Below are 19,462 nucleotides of genomic sequence, written 5' to 3'. Positions count from 1 at the left end.
AGCACTCAGATACAATAAACCATTATCCAAAAAGTCAGCAAAAAAATATGACTTTAGATGGAAATATTTGTAGTGGATGTGCTGCTTTTGAACATTTCCTGTGGTTGTAAAGTTTGACAGTGAAAAGTGCTCTATGCATGATCATTTCTCTTTAAACTAAATCACATGTTCTGAGAATATAGTTTTTTGTGAGAACAATGATCAATGATGCACACTTTCGTTCAGCAGTGGACCAGTCCATTGGCTGGTTTGAAAAGGTCAGATGACAATACTAAACCCTGTTTATCTTTTAGGCAAAATTGCATAAATTTGATGTAATTAAAAATTAAAAAACTGGTCTCATTTTAGATTAGGGTCCAATTCTCGCTATGAACTATGACTTTTGCCTCAAACTCCTAATTACTTCTCATTTAATAGTTAGTAAGGTAGTTAAGTTTAGGTATTGGATAGGATTAGGGGATGTAGAATATGGTCATGGGCATTAATATGTGCTTTATAAGTACTAATAATCAGCCAATATCCTAGTAATATGCATTCTAATAAGAAACTAGTAAATAGTGAGAATTGGACCCTAAACTAAAGTGTAAACAAAATATTATTTGGCCAGTGAAAAAGAATACTAAATCTCTGAAAAATATTTTATACAATTTAGCTTTTATAGATACTTTGATAGCCTATATTTATTCTAAAACAAGACAATGATACAAAATGATTTTTAGAAATGCGATGTAACCGCACAAATAGCATGTATAGTCCGTATCTCATATTTACCTAATGTTTGTACCATTAAACATGGTATCACTTGAAAATGATATGCAGATAAGGATATGCATACTACTAGTGTTGGGGAAGCTACTCAAACTAGCTTGACAAGCTACTCCTAAAGTAAAGTATAGTTAAGATTATAGTTAAGAGTCAAGCAACCCTTCTGAAAAAGTTACTGTCAAGCTACATTGAAACTACTTCTCTTTTTTTTTGCAATGATTATATTCCATGATTAATGATTATATTACATATAATTGAATAATTGTTAATGAAGAATGTTACAAGTAAAAGATTTGGGGTTTAAAACAACACCAAAGAGTACGGTAGCCTATTGTTTTATTTTGTAAACTATCCAAAGATAGCCTACACACAATAATCGGTGTAACCTCTATATGGTTGTTTCGGGGAGGAGACGGGGTGGAGTTGCATGTGTGCACAATCTTCCACTGACTGGGTTTTATAAAGGGAATTTTGCACATGGTTTATAAGTCTGAAAACTTTTGTGCACTTTTTAGGATGAAATCTATGTAAAGTTGAATACACGAGTCCCATGGGCTTGGGCTTGAGCAGTTTACTTGCATGTGATTATTCCTGCCCAGTAGAACACATCTGTTCAGTCCAAAAGGTCTCTGCGTTTTCATTAATACTATTAATATGCTCCCGTAACCATAACACACAAGTGCTCTTAACTCAGAAGAATGCAAGAGTCATATGCAAATTAAAGTATTCATTTCATAATGCTCTTAGAGAAACACTTTATGTAACCCAAGAAAAAAAGTATATCTTCATTTCTTTTCTACTGACATCCATTCCACCGGAGAGTTAACAAGGTCTATGAACAAGAGACCAAAAAAAAAATTCTGGCACAGAAAGAAACAACAGTTACATGAAACAAAACAGACCCCCAAGCTTATGCAAACTGAATTACTCCATTTTTTCCTCCTCCTCCTCCTCCTGTCCTTCCTTATAGTGGCGATACTCTGATTTCAGCTCCCAGGTGCTCTTGTGAGGCCCTCTGGGATTGTACACGCAGATCTCCCTGAGAATCTCCTTCAGGTAAATCTAGAGGAAGAGTAGATAGACAGGGTGAACACATGCTGCCAAAAAACAATCATACATGCAACCATGCTACAATTTTGAGCAATGCAATCTTGTGAGATCGTGGACGACGCTCAGGACAATTGCTGCATCGTCATGTAGGTTTAAGTCTTGCCAATTGAAATATTCAAGCGCAAGAGTACCTGCCTAATATCCCTGCAGCCGTCTGTGTCCTTAATGTTATTCAAACAACAACAGAATCACTCACTGCCCTTGACTGAATAACTTCTGTAACTTTATTAAGGATTGAACTATTTTTAATTTAAACAGTGAAGACTATGCAGTGATATTTTTCATTTGATTACTTCATAAAATTTCTGTAAATATTCTGTAAATCTTTTTATGTCATAACTACCTGTTTTTGCAAATAGTTTCGTGGCTGGTAAAAAAAATATTTATGGCTGGTAAATCTTCTTAAAGGGGTCCTATTACCCCTTTTTCTTGATTGTGTTTTTAGGGTGTACTAGAATTTTTTTCAAGCTTGATTGTTCAAAAAACGCATAATTTTTTTTACATTATTTCAGCTTCTCTCTCTCCAGTCTCACTTGAACACGCTGGTTTCGATGAAGCCCCTCCTTCCGAATACAAAATGTGCTGTGATTGGTTAGCTGGCCCAGTGTTGTGATTGGCAGCACTTCGGGTGTGCGTTCGGGAAATGTCCCGCCCCTCCATAACTGCAAGTTCTTCTCTAGTGTAAATATTAATGATGGCGTCAATCTCAAACCAATTCGAGCCCGATTCAGACCCTGACAATGTTAATGAACAAGAGGATCGTGCAGAACGCATTTCATGCACAGATTTTTGCAAGCACGGATTTCACAGGACATTTCAGAGTGGTGTGTTTTTTGTAATTTTGTCTTACAAAAGCAGAAGAACAAGCTGTTCTCCATAAAATGTGCAGCGCACAGATAAACATTGGGGTTATAATGTTCAGGAACAGTGTTTAAAATAAGTTTCGCTAAGTTCGTCAGCCTCAGGAAGGTCAAACAAATTAGTTTTTGGAAATGTGGAAAAAACAGTGTCTCTTTGATGTAGCGACAACATTGTCTTCTCTAATGCAGCCTCGTCCCCTTTTTTGCTTATTCTGTGGGCAGAGATTATTTAAATGAGTAACATTGCGACTTCATAAGATCCGGAAAAATAAGTGTTAGAAAAAAAGAAAAAAGAAATTCGATTCTGTTAAATAAAATCTCCCTTTACAGTCAACTTTACTGTAGTAAACGCTGCACAATGGCAAGTGTTTAATTTAACCATACATGTTTGAACCAGTTAAATGTACTCTATTTTTCATTTCAACAGAAAAATATACTGGGATAATCTGGCTTCTCTTGAGAATCCCCTGCTTCGCAGTATAGTTAATGATATGCTAAAGTTGACGTGATTTGTTACAACATATTTGTTACATTTGACTTTCCTGTCTCAAACAGTAGAGCGTTTGGCGCTTGCAACGCCAAAGTCATGGGTTCGATTCCCAGGGAAAGCAAGAACTGATAAGAATGTAAATGTGAAACTTGAAATGCAAAGTAAGTCACTTTAGATAAATGCGTCTGCCAAATGCATAAATGTAAATAAACGTAAATTCAACTTATGAATTTGCACATGGTTTGTCTTAAACAGGTGAAACACTAAAAACACCCCATAGACATATAAACAACCTTAAAAACTTGATTTTCACCATAGGGGGTCTTTAATCAAGTCTCTCAGATACTTTGTGAAAAGTAATAAATTCTTTATTTAGCCTCACTAGTGTAATCCACTAAATGGCAAAACCACTGTGGGAAGTATTTTTCTTACTCAGTTTAGTTTCTTTTTAGTTATGACTCATCTAACTTCAATCACATTTATATTTCTCCAATCCTTCAGGGAGACAGAGGCAGCAGTCAAGTGGCATTTATTCATAGGAGCTCACTTATCTATGATAATATAATCAAGACCACGTCCATGTTAAATATTTGTGATTTCTTGTTACTTGGTTTAATCTCTCTCGTGTATGCTTTCTGATAAGACAGAGAAACAAATGAGATTTACCATTGCTATAATGTTGTCAGAAAAAAACCCTTGTGAAAAAGAAGTGAGGTGAATTCTATTGAATGCACACTTATAGTGTGTACAGTACCTCAAAGTATATTTTTTAAAAAGCACACTTTCATTACTTTTTCTCAACACACTTAGGTACACTTAAAAAGTGCACTTTGCAATAATGTCAACTTAATATTGACAGCTAGCAGTTAAAAGGGGTACTGCAGTCCAGGTTAAAAATATTGGAGAGAGCCGTTTCTGTTCCTATAACAGTATTTGCACGTTTACTCATCTTGAGCTGCACAGCTCACCACCGGTTGCTTTGTGATGTCCACCAGGTCTCTGATGTTGTAGTATTGGTGCTTCTCAAAGGCAGAGAAGAGCATTTCCAGAACCTTCTGTTTGTCGGCTCTTGCACGCTTTCCTTCCTCTTTCTTTTTCTTCTCATATTCCAACTGAACAGAAGCATAAGCAAAACAGAGCATTCATTAATTCGCTACAGTTATGATATCTGTCACACACACACATATATATACACACACACACACACACACACACACACACACACACACACACACACACACACACACACACACACACACACACACACCTTTGTGAGGACATTCATTGACACAATGCAATCTCTAGCTCCTTACCCCAACCCTACTCATCACAACTAGGTGCCTAACCTGAACCCTTACCCCCTTAACTATAACCTTATCCCTAAAACAAAGTATTGACCCTCAAACAGGCCTTTAAAGGGCTCTCAGAAAGTGAGGACCAGCCAAAATGTCCTCACTTTACTCTATTTGTTCTCACTCCAATGGTCTAAAACTCAAACCGGTCCTCATGAAGATGGTTGTACACACGTTGGGTTTCCATGTTTTATGGGGACTTTCCATTGACATCATATTTTTTACACTTTAAAAACTGTATTCAATCTCCTAACCCAAACCTACCAATCACAGCAAACTTTCTGCCTTTTTATATTTTCAAAAAACATAATTTAGTATAATTTATGCCATCCCTGTAGGGATATTTTGTCCCCTTAACATAGGAAATACCTGATCCACACACTCACTTACATTATAGCTGTGGTTGGACACAGGTTTGTAATTAGTTGTGATGGCTTTCTCAAGCTTCTGAGAAAAACGAAGAGGTTTGGTGGATTCTTCAATCTGCAGCCTGTGAATAAAACACATCTCCAGATGATCAGATCAAATACATGTGACAGGATCATATTATTCTGAACAGCTTTGACTTACTTCTTTAATTTCATGTAGCTCTCACTGACTGCAGGTCTGCATTCAGCTCGCTGAACAACCATGCCTTCAAGAGCCAGCTTGTCTTAAAAACAACAACATTCGACTTGGTTCACCAAAAAAATTACTTGTTTTATGTTATGCATTACACACTCATACAAAGGATAAGCAAAACCAATTAAAAATGTCTGAATTTTGCGAGGACAACTAATGGCCTTTTCTTTGTACTAAAACATTAACATACTTCAACAGCAAGCACTCTCTAATAAAGCGTCGGCACAAAACCCCTCTTTTTAGGTGACAATTGAAATACTGTGATTCAACCAGGTGGTTTTTATGGCACTATTCTGAAGTGTTTGACTCTTGTATGAAAAACGATGGGGTCAACCAGCCATGAGTGATGATTTTAATCAGACCCAAATGAGCCTCCCTCCAGCAGAACATCGTTGCGTTGCACCGCTGCCATTTGTTGGCGCACGGTGAAGCCAGTCTAATGGTTCAGCTTGCTTCTATTGATTGTATTAAATGTACAGCGGTGCCTGTAATACCTTGCGGTTGTTGTCCCACAGGCCCTTTTAAAGGGCAGAAATATTTCACTCACAAAATCCATCAGAGCAGCACTAATGCGCACAATTATTGGCAATTATTGCCAGATGAGTGTTAGAGCACTTGTTGGAGTAACTCCATAAAAACGCCCACTTGTGTTTCACAACTTCAACAAAGCATCCATTTTCCTCGCAATTACCCGGAGGCTATGAAGAGGGGTCAGGGCAAACCGAGACCTCAAGGTTCGCATCTCCTCTGCGCGGTCTCTCCCCAAACATCACATGACTCGTGCATCTTACTTGGCCAGTAACGTTACATAAGCATTTCCATGGAGGAATCCATCTAAATCAGCCAGAGATGCATTAACGCTGGCTCTGAATGGAGTAGGACTGTGTTTGGGGGTGGCGTGAGTTGCTCAACCCGTTGGTGGGCAGCAGATCCGATGCCGAGATGATAGCGAGGTTACGGGGGTCGGTCTTCCACCTCCTCACAAGATCCCACCAGTTTGACTTCCTCAGAGACACCGAACAAGAGCAATAACATCCCGAGCCCTCAGCAGGACACAGCCTCTATACCTCCACTCGCTCACACACACACACACACTCACACACACACCCACCTGCAGGCAGATCTTCAATCTCTTCACGTCTCTTCATCAGCATACAGCAGCAGAGAAAGAAGCCTTTCAAATGCCTCAAGGTCTCTTAAACTCACTCACTCGGCGCCTGTTTGTTTTGAAATGTGTCTAGCACTGCGCGCCATCCAAATACTGCATTGTAGCATTTAATTTATGCGTTTCAATTAAGATTTTTCATAAGTGATCACTTACTGATGGACTATCAGCCTCGTTCTTTTCAACACTGAAATCTGTGAAGGGCCATAGCACTGAGAAGATTTGCCAAAGCATAATAACAGTTGTAATCATTTTAAAGGACTCTGAGGGAGTAGAGGGAGATATTTTGGGACAAGATATGACAGTAAAATAATAATAAGTCTCTTAATCATATGCCTCGGGAGATTTTAAAATCATGTTTCTCCCGCTCTCTCTCTACTGGCTCCATTTCCACATCGGTTTTGAAATACTGTGCACTTAATACTTTAGTGTCTGCAAGAACTGTGCAAATATAGCAAACATCAAGCAATTGTACTTTTTTTTTCACTTGGCTGTCAATTTCACAAACTGCATACAATGGCATGTAGCCTATGGCAGCCCCAAATGTATTTAGACACTTAAGTCACAATTAAAAATGCATGAATTTCATTGCATTCGTTTTAAAAGCTTCCCTTTCACAATTGGTCTCAAGGCGATTCTGATATCCGAAGGGCAGATCATTTGAAGTGAGTGCAGGGCATTACTGTCTCATATGTGGCCATTTGAAACAGCCATACGTCACTGCCACTTTATTTTGAATCGGAATGTTTCCATGACAACAACATAAAAGCAAAATTCATACTTAAAGGGATAGCTCACCCAAAAATGACATTTCTGTCATTAATTATTCACCCTCATGGCGTTCCAAACCAATAAGACTTTGTTCATCTTGGGAACGATGAAATCCGAGAGGTTTTTATAACCGAGAAGTTATATTTTGTGAAATATTTGCTTTCAAAAGTGTGCTTGAGCTATCTTTAAAAAAACAAACAAATGCCATTCACTATTTTGTTTTGTAATGTATGACTTAATTATTCAAATAGTTTCGGCTACTGTAGTTTCATGAATATGCATAACCAATTATGTATCTGGCCGACAAGCACAGTATTTGCTCCAATTTGCCGTCATTCATTGTTTCTGTGTTTGTCAAGACTTCATATTCTTCTGCATAGTTTAACTAGCATATTTCCTATCCAAGAGCTCTGATCTACATTTGCCAGTCTGCCCCTGCTGGACTGAAATCAATTTGTGCTTCTTCAAGTTGAACAAACAAGTGCACAAATTAAAACAAAAAGATAGATGAGTAAAAAAAAAAACAGGTCAGCCACCCACTATTTTCTCTGGCACAGTTAAATCCTGTTTGCAATTCAAATGCAGATGAATAAACCCAGTAATCAAATGATGATTAATCCATGACCGAGCCATCGTCTATAACAACTATAATCAGTCATATATGACCATAATGAACTGTCACTGCATCTATAATCAGATGGCTATGTGCATGGGCGGCACGATTTAAAAGAGTGATGAGGACATCACAACATGGTGAAGGCTTAGCTTCTGAATATTAATTAGGTGTTTTTAAAGAATCTGATATAATCTTATACAGTTTAAACAAATGTGACATTTGACATCAATAGGGCTAGTTAACAATAATGATTTGACACGACCCTTTTGATCGTGCCGTTCTACAAAACTCATCCAGGAATCACTGCCATAGCAGTGATTCATTAAGTGATTTAATAAACCAAAATACCAGCTGTCAATGGTCAAATTTGTCTATCAAATAATTTGTTTGGCAAAATGTAAATTAGGCTAGATTAAAAAAAAAGTCCTTCAGTAAAAAAAAACCGAGTGTGTGAAAACAACAATTGAAACCATCATGAATATGTAAAGCCAAATTGACCCCAGCACTTAGACAGTGAATTAGCCTCCACCCCGTCTCAGCTGCTAATGACGTACATAGCACAAAATGTGGCTCAGAAGGGTCCATCTCCCATCCTGGGGCAACAGTAGAAGTGCCGTCATTCAGGAATGATTGACAGGCTGTCATTGTTAGGGACATCACTGAGAAAGATGTTGCTGCTGTTTAAGGGCACGTCCTCTTTGCGACAGACAAAGGTTTGAGCTCTTTGTTACTGGCAGCCCACGTTTATAAGGAATTGTATTAGAAATATCGATTTCGGGTTCTCTTCTCTAGGTGCTTTATATGGTGACACAGCACGGTACATCTTTGTAGCATGTACAACACCCTTAAAGACGGCTTGGGGCCAATTACGAGCTCAGACCCCATGACTTCAAGTGAAGGCATAGGCTTCCTTATCAAAGGCTCACTTCTTGGCTTCGCCGATAACTGGGTCACGGACGAGCGCCTCAAAGCGAACCCAGCCTCTCGGAAAGAGCGAGAAGGCTTCAATGCATTCATCCCTTTTGATATGAGGACTAACAAATAATTTACATAACTACACCTACACTGTACTCGATATGGCTCGTTTGGCGATAAAGCTGCCAGTTGTCGGCACATCACACAGACGGCTTTTCAAAGCAACGACTTAACACGATAGACGTGAAAGCATTAACATCTCGCTCTTCTCACACTTTTGTTGGAGGGAGTTCATTATGTGGGATCCCTGTGATTTGGCCCTCTCGGTGAGTTCACGTGCCGCCACCCAACCGAGGACTCCTTTCATCAGAGGGCAGTGACGCTAATTGCAGAGCCAGAGAAGCGCTGAAGTGGAAAGGTGATTAAATGCAGCCTTTAGAGCGGAGAGCAGCGAGCAAAGCACTCGCTCTTTCCGAGCCCACACCGCTGACGCAGTAGAGCCCACCCTTAACACCCCTCCTCCCACTGCGAGTGTACACGCGCACACATATATGTGTTTGCGTGGCTGTGAAAGGCTCAGACACTGTTGGCAGCGCACACTGCTCCTGCGCTTCATGCCAGCGCTGCTCAGCTGCGCTCCTATTTGTCCGCCCGCCCGCTCACGCGCGCGCTCCCCACACACACTCCGCCAGGCTGGGTGTGAGGAACGGCATGGAATGGAATCTCAGAAGGATGGAGAGCGAACTGAGACAGATCAATCCCGACTTGCTGCAGCCCAGCAAGAGCTTTAAGAAACCTTCATCCGGAACCATCACCATCAACGTGGGGGGCTACCTGTACGCCGCACAGCGCCAGACTCTGGCCAAGCACCCCGGATCCCTGCTGGAGGAGATGGTCACCGGGAAGAAGCCCGTGCTGCACGTGGACTCCATGGGTAACACCTTCATCGACCGTGATGGGCCCATCTTCCGGCACGTGTTGAATTTCCTGCGCCTGGGCGAGCTGGTGCTGCCCGAGGACTTCAAGGAAGGCGAGCTGCTCCGCCGCGAGGCCGACTTCTACCGGTTGAGCGAGCTGGCCCAAGCCCTGCAGAACTGGGAGCACCAGCAGGCCACGCAGCGCGAGCCCGCCTTCCTGGAGGTGACGGACAGCCACGAGCGCTCGCAGGGTCTGAAGGTCTACAGCAGCGACAACAGCTTCATCGAGAAGGTGAAAAGCCGCCTAGTGCAGATCTCAAAAAGTCGCTTGGATGGCTTTCCGGAGGAGTTCGAGGTGTCGTCAAACGTCATCCAGTTCCGGCATTTCATCAAGTCGGAGCAGGGCTCTCGGCTTGTGCTGAAGCAGGACAGCACGTTTTTGTGTACACTGGAGTGTCTGAAGCTGGAGACGGTGATGCTGGCGCTCAAAGGAGGTTTCCGCCTGCTCACCAGCCTAGACAGCAGTCGCGGATCAGTGGTTCAGTGCGAGGCTCTGCATTTTGTCAAGTGACCTGAGCAGAACTGTCACCACTAACCACATGACCTGCCGAAAACCATCTTGCATTAACAAACACCAGCGTCCTCAACCGAAAACCTGTTCTGGAATACTCCGCTAGTCTGCTTCTACATGACACACTCAACGGACAGCCTTGAGAAACAAGAGAGATGATATGTAGTGTATTGTGGGGTTTTGTTTTATTTGTGTATGTAGTTGTCTTCTGTTTGCAGTTGTTTTTACAAGAAGAGCAACAGTTTGTGATAGTGATAATGATAATGGATATGAATTGCAGAGTGTTGTGGAATCAAAAGGCTGAGTGTGATGATCATTACATTTGTGAGCAAGTTTTGTGATTTCTGGTCATGTGAACACATGTAGTAAACAACAGGTTGTAATTTTGAGTCTGTGAATGTTTTGCACAATAAAGCCGCATTATAATTTATTCAAAGCACTGTTGAAAAGTGTATGAACGAGACTGTGGTTCATCTTCTAGGTGAAAATATACACTGCATATGGTTTTGTCTGTGAACTGTGGAATGTACGCTGACAAATTACTGTGGGCTGTATAAATAGAGCTTTATTTTTTCTTATTTGCAGTGAAGTATGCTTGTAAGAAAGATACTCTGCCCTAAATTGAAAGTTTGTTATAATATGCAGCAAAATGTGACCTAAAATTAAATTTCCTCCAGCATTGATCCAAATTCAAATGGGTGTGATCATTTTTAGAGCACATGGCATACATACACATAACATATATTCCAGTATGTGTGCACTGATTCATAAACAACATCTGATGTTCCCAGAAAACTAGGCAAACTCATTTAGCACAGTAAAAAAAAAAAACGTGTCAACTTAAGAAAATATGTTTTAAGTGTTCAAATGTTGCAGATACATTAGTCAGAGCCAAGAACATTACCGTGGGAAAATATCAAGTTCAAAATAGATCAATCACCCTGTGAATTTGCAATAAAAAACATTCAGAGCGCAGTCAATAGCGCTGAGTAATTCTGAAAAACAGCTCTGCTCGACACAGCTAAATTCAGTTACAGTCTAAGTCGGCCGTTTCAAAGAAAGGCAAAGGCAGACATATGGTTACACTCACTTTGGATTAGCCGACATCTCCACACACTAGTATCCATCTGTTTTCCATCAAATCTGTCATGCACTCTCATGCAATCTCCCACTAAAATGAGTCAGAAGCACATTTCTGACACGGGAGAAGAAAAAAAAAAAAAGAAACAACTTCAAATCTCCACAGTCTGTCATGTGGACATCAAAACAGGGTTCTTTTTAATTGCAGATATCAGTCATTCATATTTGATGAGCCACAGCAGGGCTTATTAGCCACCGTCACTGTCTGATGTGTTTCTAAACCGCTGCCAGCAGGGGACTGGAAACCTGCGGGAGGGTGCTGGTAAGCGGGAGCATTTATTTCAAATGGAAGGAATCCATTAACAGCTGAAATATTCATGGATTAGTCTCACATCCAATTGTTGCCAGGCAAATACGACTCCTACATAACAAAAAAGAAGCCAAAAGATTCTCATCGTGTGCTCCCAAGGAGGCATGACTAATCGCTCCCTCTCAATTTGAACAAAATTAATGGTCAGGCGAACATGTGACTTCAAGGACTCATATGCCCTTAAGAGACCAATTTCTCATCCACGCAGAGATAGAATGGAGCAAAAGCAAACAATACAATTCCTGCTAATGTAATTTCCAAAGTGTGAGCTTGAATAGAGGCACATCGCCATGTTAGAACAATGCGAAATGGGCAATAGTCAAGGCTATCTGTAAAAGAAAAGCACGATGGAACAAATCAAAGTAAGGAGTTGGAATAAGAAAAATGCAAGTTTCAACTGCTGAGAAAAACAAAGCCTGCATGTCTCCATATTCAACAAGTATATCTATTATCACTAATACTCAGATTAATAAACTGTGGGTTTTAAAATAAAACATCTGTAACCAAGAATGTGCGGGCTAAATTAACTAAACATTCTTACAGCACGTTAACTGTGCATATCTCGAAAAAAACAACCTTCTCAACCCCCAACATCCAGCCTTGATTACCAATCACGTGACTCTTGTCTTTTGTGCAGGCTGAAAAGCGACATCTCTATTTCAAGCCACAGATGGAAATCAGCGCTACTGTGCACAGAGAACAGCTTTCGCAACTTTCAAAAGAGTAGCGCACGTGTGTGCACGAGAGTCCAACTCTTTGAGTCTAACTTTAACCTGGCAACATGGAGGCTTTAAGTGCCCCTGTCGATCAGTTCAAGCTCCCTCTTCAACCTATCATTGTGAAGGACTTAATAAGTAAGAAAAAAAAAAAAGCTTAACAAAGTCTCAGCAGCTCCTCCACACACCGCTGCACCTGGTCCATTTATGCGCTGCTGCTTTCTGACAGATCAACTGCTTCAAAAAACAGCAAGCACTGAAAAGCTGTTACAGAAGTCTGTCTCAAAATGAGAGGTTATGTAATAATAAAAACATTTACTATTTAAACTCTGCAGAACACAAGGCTGTGTGGATCTTAAAGGGATAGTTGACCAAAAAAAGAAAATTTTGCCATCAGTTACTGACTCTCATGTCTTTCCAAACCCATAAGACTTTTGTTCATCTTTAAAACACAAATGAAGATATTGTTAATGAAATCTGAGAGACTTCATTAAAAAAATCTTAACTGTACAAACTTGACACGTGAGAATGAACCTTACTGGCTTGAGCTTGCATTTACCATTCTGAGTTCTCGATGTACCTTCACTGATAAAAGTTTTTAAATGTTACAAATCGGTCGTGTCTCTTCAGAAGACTTGGATAAAATCGCTCAATTCATGTGGATTTGTTTTACAATCTCTTTATGAATGTTTTGAACAGTTTTGTGTGAACAGACTTTTAATGGAGGGACAGACATCCCTCAGATTTCATTATAATTATCTTCATTTGGTTTCGAAGAGGAACAAAAGTCTTACATGTTTGCAACAACATGAGTGCGAGTATATGACAGAATCTTCATTTTTGTCTCTCTTTAAATCAGTGAGCTTAAAGCCAAGGACACATGTGTCTTAATCACATGCCTCACAGCTAGGGTTACTACTATTAAAACACATAGATGTGCAGTTCAAATCAATCTCTAAACATGCACACCCTCGTTGTGGAGGTTTTGTTTTGGCCTTTATGACAGAAAATACAAAACCGTGATCTTTCTGCTACCGGATTTCATGACCTCCATCTCTCAAATAGCCCTCTTGGTCCTCTTAAACACCAAAAAAGAAACTAATACCAAAGAAAACTGTTTATGCATGCAATAGCCAATAGAGAGCTGTTCATACCCTGAACCATTTCAATTCATAACTTACTGAGAAAAAGACACTGTTACCCTTCCACCCCCAGAAAAAGCTTTTAACTGTACAAGTAGAGCCTCTATTCATTGCCAACTTCTGTGGCCAACCTGTTGCTAAGCAACCACTTAATCAATACCTGGGGCTTGTGAGCGCCAAGCAGACAACAGGGAAAAAAATATATAAGTGAACAAAAGCGCACAACACAATGATTGCAATTCTGCACTTAGCCTTGTGTAATTTTCAGTAAGACTGCAATTATTAAGCTGTGCATATGAGCTGCAGTTATGCAGCGATCTTCAGTGAGGTCACTTATTAAAGATCTATATCTGTCATCTTGCAATGGGAAGTAAGAGGATGGTCCTTCAAGTCCGCAAGTTTGTACAGTGTACAATGATTCCAGCTTTAGGAGTTTGTCTGTCCATAATGAACGATACAATGCTGCACGGCATGATACAGTCGCAGCAAAATACAATTAAAACAGTAAAATATCTTGTTACAATTAAAAATAATCGTTTTCTATTTGAATATATTTGTCAAGCTGCATTTTCAGCATCATTACTCCAGTCTTTAGTGTCACATGGCCATTCAGAAATCATTCTACCGGTAATATGCTGATTTGATGCTCAAGAAACATTTCTTATTATAATAAAAAAAATTGAATTCTTTGATCAAAAGAACGTTCAAAAGAACAGCATTAATTTAAAATAGAAATCGTTTGTAACATTATAAATGTCTTTACTGTCACTTTTGATCAATTTAATGTATCTTTGTTGCATAAAAATATTAATTCCTTTCAAAAACGTTTGAATGCTAATGTGCCTTTTTTGCTTTGTTGCATCCAGTCAAGTTAGACACAGCGAAGGCTCCTAAAACTCCTACAGTTCTACATAAATTAGCTGTTGCCAACTGATTTTTGTGTGTGGCCGATGCTGATTTCAATATCCAGAGAACAACGAGCTAGTATAAATTTATTCTAGCAATAATATGTACAAAAACAAACTGCTACATAGATTAAGCAAGCAATGTGTTAAATAAAAACGTATTTTGCACATTAAAAAACATTTTTAAATAATCCTTTAACTGTTTTTGAATTATCTGCGCACACACATAAGATTTGGCACAGGTATTACGCCGGATGCCCTTCCTAACTGAGAGTGCTGGGACACATAATCATTATTAGGCTGCATAGATTGGGAACACTTCCTATAACACACGATGTACTCGTTGCATCATAAGAAGAATGGCATCTACGCTAATGTTAGTCTTTCTGCTTATTATGAGGTTTACTGTAATAAGACGGTTCCGGGCCGTATCATGATCAGATGGAGGACCTGCGCCTGGACACGACCACAACGCATCCCTGAAGTGCCAGCAGAGATTGCGTCAACTAGACTCTCCCCTGTGAAGGCCTCATCGACACGACAGCCATCGGCGCTGATCCTCAACAATATGGAAACAATATGGAAATTAATAAATATTCTGATTGTTCTAATCCAATCTGACTTCTGACTTCTGAACTATAATGCTGCCTGAATCATAATCATACACTGTTTGTTGGCCAGAGGAGAACTGCCCCCCCGACTGAGCCTGGTTTCTCCCAAGGTTTTTTTCTTTATTCTGTCACTGATGGATTTTTGGTTCCTTGCCACTGTCGCCTTTTTTCACCGTTGTTGCCATTGGCTTTTGGCTTGCTTAGCTTTGGGGACATTAAATTGAACATTTAACCTAAATTTTAAACAATATTATTGATCTGCCTGCATTGACACCATTATATGAGAACTGAACTGAGCTGGACGATGACATCACTGTTTTCTCCAGAGCGGCTATATATATAAATGAACTAAATTAAGAACTTTTTTACAACAAACATAAAACATCACTGAACTTACTTAAGCTGGACTGTCACGCTATTTTCTTCTGGAAACAAACTTTGTTGCATTATATTCCTGTTATCTCTGTAAAGCTGCTTTAAAAACAATCTGTATTGTAAAAAGCACTGTATAAATAAATGTGACTTGACTTGTTTCACACGCACACAGATCCCTACAAAACCCACAAACTCCCCACAGAAAGGACTCCTGGCTCCGGTGGGCTTCTTGCTGTGAGGCGACAGTGCTACCCACTGAGCCACTGTGCCACCCTCACTAGAAGGATGATTCATTCTGTTCATCAGCCAAGCGGGCATGCAGTTATTGGTTTATACCGATAATCTCAACATATCCAAATATCATCCAATTATATGGACTGGCTGATGTAACGGCTTACTGGAAATAAACACTGACTTGCATGCTTCAGACTTATGGATGGTAACACTTCAGACTTTTGTGCCCTCCAGAAGCTTGCGTTCTGCAAGTGAACGGCGCCTTGTGGTGGCATCCCAGAGAGGCACAAAATCACTTCCACTGACCTTTAACTCGACTGTTCCCTGCTGGTGGAAGCACTTCATAACTCAACCCGGGCTGCTGAGTTTTCAAGAAACGGCTAAAGAAGCATCTTTTTCGCTAAAGGGTTAGTTCACCCAAAAATGAAAATGGTGTCCTACTCACCCTTATGTCAGTCCAAACCCATAAAACTTTCATTCATTTTTGAAAACACAGATGAAGAGATTTTAAAGAAATCTGAGAGATTTCTCTCCCTCCATCATTGACAGTTACGCAACTACCACTTTGATGCTTCAAAAAGTTCATAAAGAGGACAGGACACTGCTAGATTAACTGGAACTTGTCACTGCACTTACATATTGTTGCCCTCTTGTTGGTTCGATTGCTTCTATTGTTCTCCTCTTTTGCAAGTCGCTTGTGTCTGCTAAATTATTAAATGTAAGTAATGAAGAATTGGCTACAACTCTCACTTAACTGTTTATGTCGATCTTGGACAGAAAGGTGACAGTTTCCTAAACCAATTAGTCTTCACAGTATCAGAGGCTACCGTTATACTGACCTGAGCTCTCTGTAAAGACAGCGAGGCTCTGACCCCCCACCGTCTGCATGGTGAAGGGATGTTCTCTAGGGCTGCGCACGGACGAAACCTTCTCCCCAGAGCACTCCACAACTGTCAGGTCCTCACTCAGATTGAAAGACACCTGAGGAAACAATCAATCAATGTCTGCAACAGCACCATCATCAAATGATCTCTCTCTCCAGCCCAGGGTCTGATCACAGTAATTATGCAAATAAACAGTGATATCTGAATAAATCATGAGGAGCAAACACTACCCCTCCACATGCATGCCTTTAAAAACATTAATACAACTTACCACAGTCTTTCCTTGAGCTCTAAAAGACAGGAAAAAAAAGTATGAGTGGAAAGATTTCAGACAATAATTTCCATTTTGAATGGGGTTTAAAAATAATACTTCCATACTTCCCAATTTTAAGTTTGCCTACTTCTCCTCGCCCAGATGCTTTTGCCCATTGCTGAGAAAGATATTTGGGAACCTGAAGAAAAGTGATTAAGACAACTAAATTTGTCAGAGTATAACAAAAATATTGCCTAAGTTTATTAATTCAACTATACATTTTTTAAAGCAAATTATAGTGTAAACCTTCTACAGTGATGATGCATGTAGTGTGAGATTGCCATGGCATTGCTGTGCTGTTGCTAAGGTGGTTCTTAGCTCATTGCTATGGTTTTCAGGGTTGTTTTTAGCTGGTTACTTACTAGTCCAACCAGAAAAGAAAAAACAGTCTCATTGATTCTGGTCTTTGTATACAGCTTGGATCCATCTCTCAATGTTAATCAAACATCTGATCACTAGCACACCTCTCCCTTTAAAACGCCTCCCAATTTGAAGTTTTACAACCATTTTAACAATAAGACAAGAGCTACAAGGGTATAATCCCTGATGACTGTGTATAAATATAAAAGATTTACAAAACATAATTTTGAAAATTGGCAAACCGTTGCTATTGTTTTTTTTTTAAATGTTAACCTTGGTTTTCTGTTTTGGAGAATTAAAAATGTTTCTCTGTTTGTTTCCTTTTTTAATTTAAAATACTTTAAAACAAATGAGAGTAAACTGAGGATTGTATACAAAAATAATGGCAAACTATTAAATCTGATTAAAATAATTTAAACTGATATCCATGTTTCTCTCAATCCTGTTGTTTACATATCTCACCTATTGACAACTAACTTCATTTTTGGGGCAGGTTTAAAAACACAGCACTCTTTCATTTACATACTTTAGGGATTCGTTGAAGACTTAGCCTTCCTAGGTTTAATTTGTAGCATAAAAATTGGAGAAATCATATCAAAGTTTGAGACCAATGACGGCGCCTTCTCATTCATGTCGACCGTATAAAGTGTTAGTTACGTCAAGAGCCATGGTTCAATATTGCAGAGTTTGTTCAAATGTTCAGCAGCAGTCAACCTTCAGAAAGCAACTTCTGACTGATAAATCACCAACCTTCACCAGCCAGACTCCCGTATTTTGTTTGGCTCTGGTTAAGTCGACGTCTTTTCCTTTGTCTGACATGACTGAAGGGCTTTGTGTTATGAACAAAAAGCTATTACTGAAAATAAGTAAATGTGTCGTTGGTTTATGACAGGCAAATCTTTGTGTTGTACATATCCAACACGAACACTCTAGTTCATAAACCTGCTGGCCACCTCAGAGACTTATATATCTATTTACCCCCATCTAGTGGTCATATGAAGAAATTATATTTACTTTACATTGCATCAATCTAAAGATAATCCTTTTACAGTCTGTGAGATAATCACAAAACCGGAAGTTTTTGAGCGGGTTAGTGTAGATTAGACTGCCAAGTTCCTTAAGCAGTGAAATTACTTGACCTACAAACTATGTAGCATGCAGAATATATGTATGTTTAACCACTTATCACTAGGCTACTTATATTTTTATATGAATACCACAAATCCTAAAAACCCCATATGGATTTTTTTTTTTACTATTTTTTTGTTTTGTTTGAGATTTCAAAGAAAACTATTTGTCTTTATGATAAACACAAAAATCAATGTTCACATTCTGATATTTTATCCACGCTGTCATTTGCCTATACATCTTAGTTCAGTAGAAATGGATACTTTCCTTAGTAAGTAGGTTGCAATGTGGTTTCAAGTGAACAGAAAATCTCATGAAAATGAAAAATCTCATGAAAATGGGAAATCTCACGAAGTCGCCACTAGATGAAGCAGTTTGACCCTCTTTTGTTTCAATAGTCCTCAAGTCCAGGGCCTGTTTCTAAAGGCATGAGATCAACTGAATTCTGCATTTATTCGTCCATTCAAATATCAAGTGAAGATATTAATTATAATTAGAAAGTGTTCATATTTGTATCATCTGATAGGCCTATCACTTAAATCTATCCAAAAAAAGCTAGTTAGATAAATAGAATTAAACTAAAGCTAATCTTAAAACCTCAAATAGGCTGATTTACTACACTCTAAAAAATGCTGGGTTGTTTTAACCCAATTTTGGGTCAAATATGGACAAACCCAAACGTTGGATCAAAAATGCAATTAAAAAATGTAACCCAATGGCTGGGTTTGTCCATATTTGACCCAAAATTGGGTTAAAACAACCCAGCATTTTTTAGAGTGTACTAATTAATGATGTCAAATGTCTAAAAAAATTATTTTTCATTTTAATTCAATAAATCTGGTTTGAGGACGTATAGTTTACCTTTGACACAGGTGGTTTACACATCCTTCATAGGCCAAAATGCTTACCTTTCACCACATGTTCATATTTCATGTGAATTCAAACCTTTTCTGAACAAGTAGCTTTGCGAAGATTATTCACATATTACTGAGTGCTGAAATGTAGGGAGCGCCGTCCTTGCTTTCACTGTCAAGGACATCAACTCACGAGGCAGAGGAGACTGGAATGAAGTACATTCACATTCATTTATCCATAACCATCCATAAAAGTTTGCAGACTCAGTATTTTAAGATCATTACAAGCAAGGCTATGATTGAAACAATGTGACTAAATAATACAACAATGATGATG

At 39.2% G+C, this 19,462-nt stretch overlaps 2 protein-coding genes across 2 annotated transcripts; one reads left to right on the top strand and one right to left on the bottom strand.

Moving 5' to 3' along the window:
* Positions 1-1,127: 1,127 nt before the first annotated feature.
* gtf2f2b (general transcription factor IIF, polypeptide 2b) lies at positions 1,128-18,075 on the bottom strand. Its single transcript, XM_079617826.1, has 8 exons — positions 17,894-18,075; positions 16,849-16,922; positions 16,742-16,760; positions 16,426-16,567; positions 5,148-5,229; positions 4,968-5,067; positions 4,194-4,337; positions 1,128-1,827 (listed from the first exon to the last, which is right to left on the bottom strand). Exons 1-8 carry the CDS (start codon positions 17,960-17,962, stop codon positions 1,690-1,692), a joined length of 768 nt encoding a protein of 255 aa, XP_079473952.1. The 5' UTR covers positions 17,963-18,075; the 3' UTR covers positions 1,128-1,689.
* kctd4 (potassium channel tetramerization domain containing 4) lies at positions 9,250-10,839 on the top strand. Its single transcript, XM_079617825.1, has one exon. The coding sequence runs from the start codon at positions 9,377-9,379 to the stop codon at positions 10,151-10,153; it is 777 nt and encodes a 258-aa protein (XP_079473951.1). The 5' UTR covers positions 9,250-9,376; the 3' UTR covers positions 10,154-10,839.
* Positions 18,076-19,462: the final 1,387 nt, after the last annotated feature.

This window comes from Phoxinus phoxinus, assembly GCF_949152265.1.
Source record: "Phoxinus phoxinus genome assembly, chromosome: 7".
Classification (NCBI taxonomy): domain Eukaryota; kingdom Metazoa; phylum Chordata; class Actinopteri; order Cypriniformes; family Leuciscidae; genus Phoxinus; species Phoxinus phoxinus.
The sequence above is the reverse complement of the archived record's forward strand: the minus strand, read 5'-3'. Positions and strand labels throughout refer to the sequence as shown.

What these genes read in the sequence shown, in the direction of transcription:
- kctd4 (XM_079617825.1), top strand. Translation starts at nt 9,377, where the DNA reads ATGGAATGGAATCTCAGAAGGATGGAGAGCGAACTGAGACAGATCAAT.
- gtf2f2b (XM_079617826.1), bottom strand. Translation starts at nt 17,962, where the DNA reads ATGTCAGACAAAGGAAAAGACGTCGACTTAACCAGAGCCAAACAAAAT. An exon ending in AGCTACATGAAATTAAAGAA is followed by an intron (nt 5,068 to 5,147) that starts GTAAGTCAAAGC and finishes TTTTATTCACAG; the next exon opens with GCTGCAGATTGAAGAATCCA. An exon ending in ACATCACAAAGCAACCGGTG is followed by an intron (nt 1,828 to 4,193) that starts GTGAGCTGTGCA and finishes CTCTTCCTCTAG; the next exon opens with ATTTACCTGAAGGAGATTCT.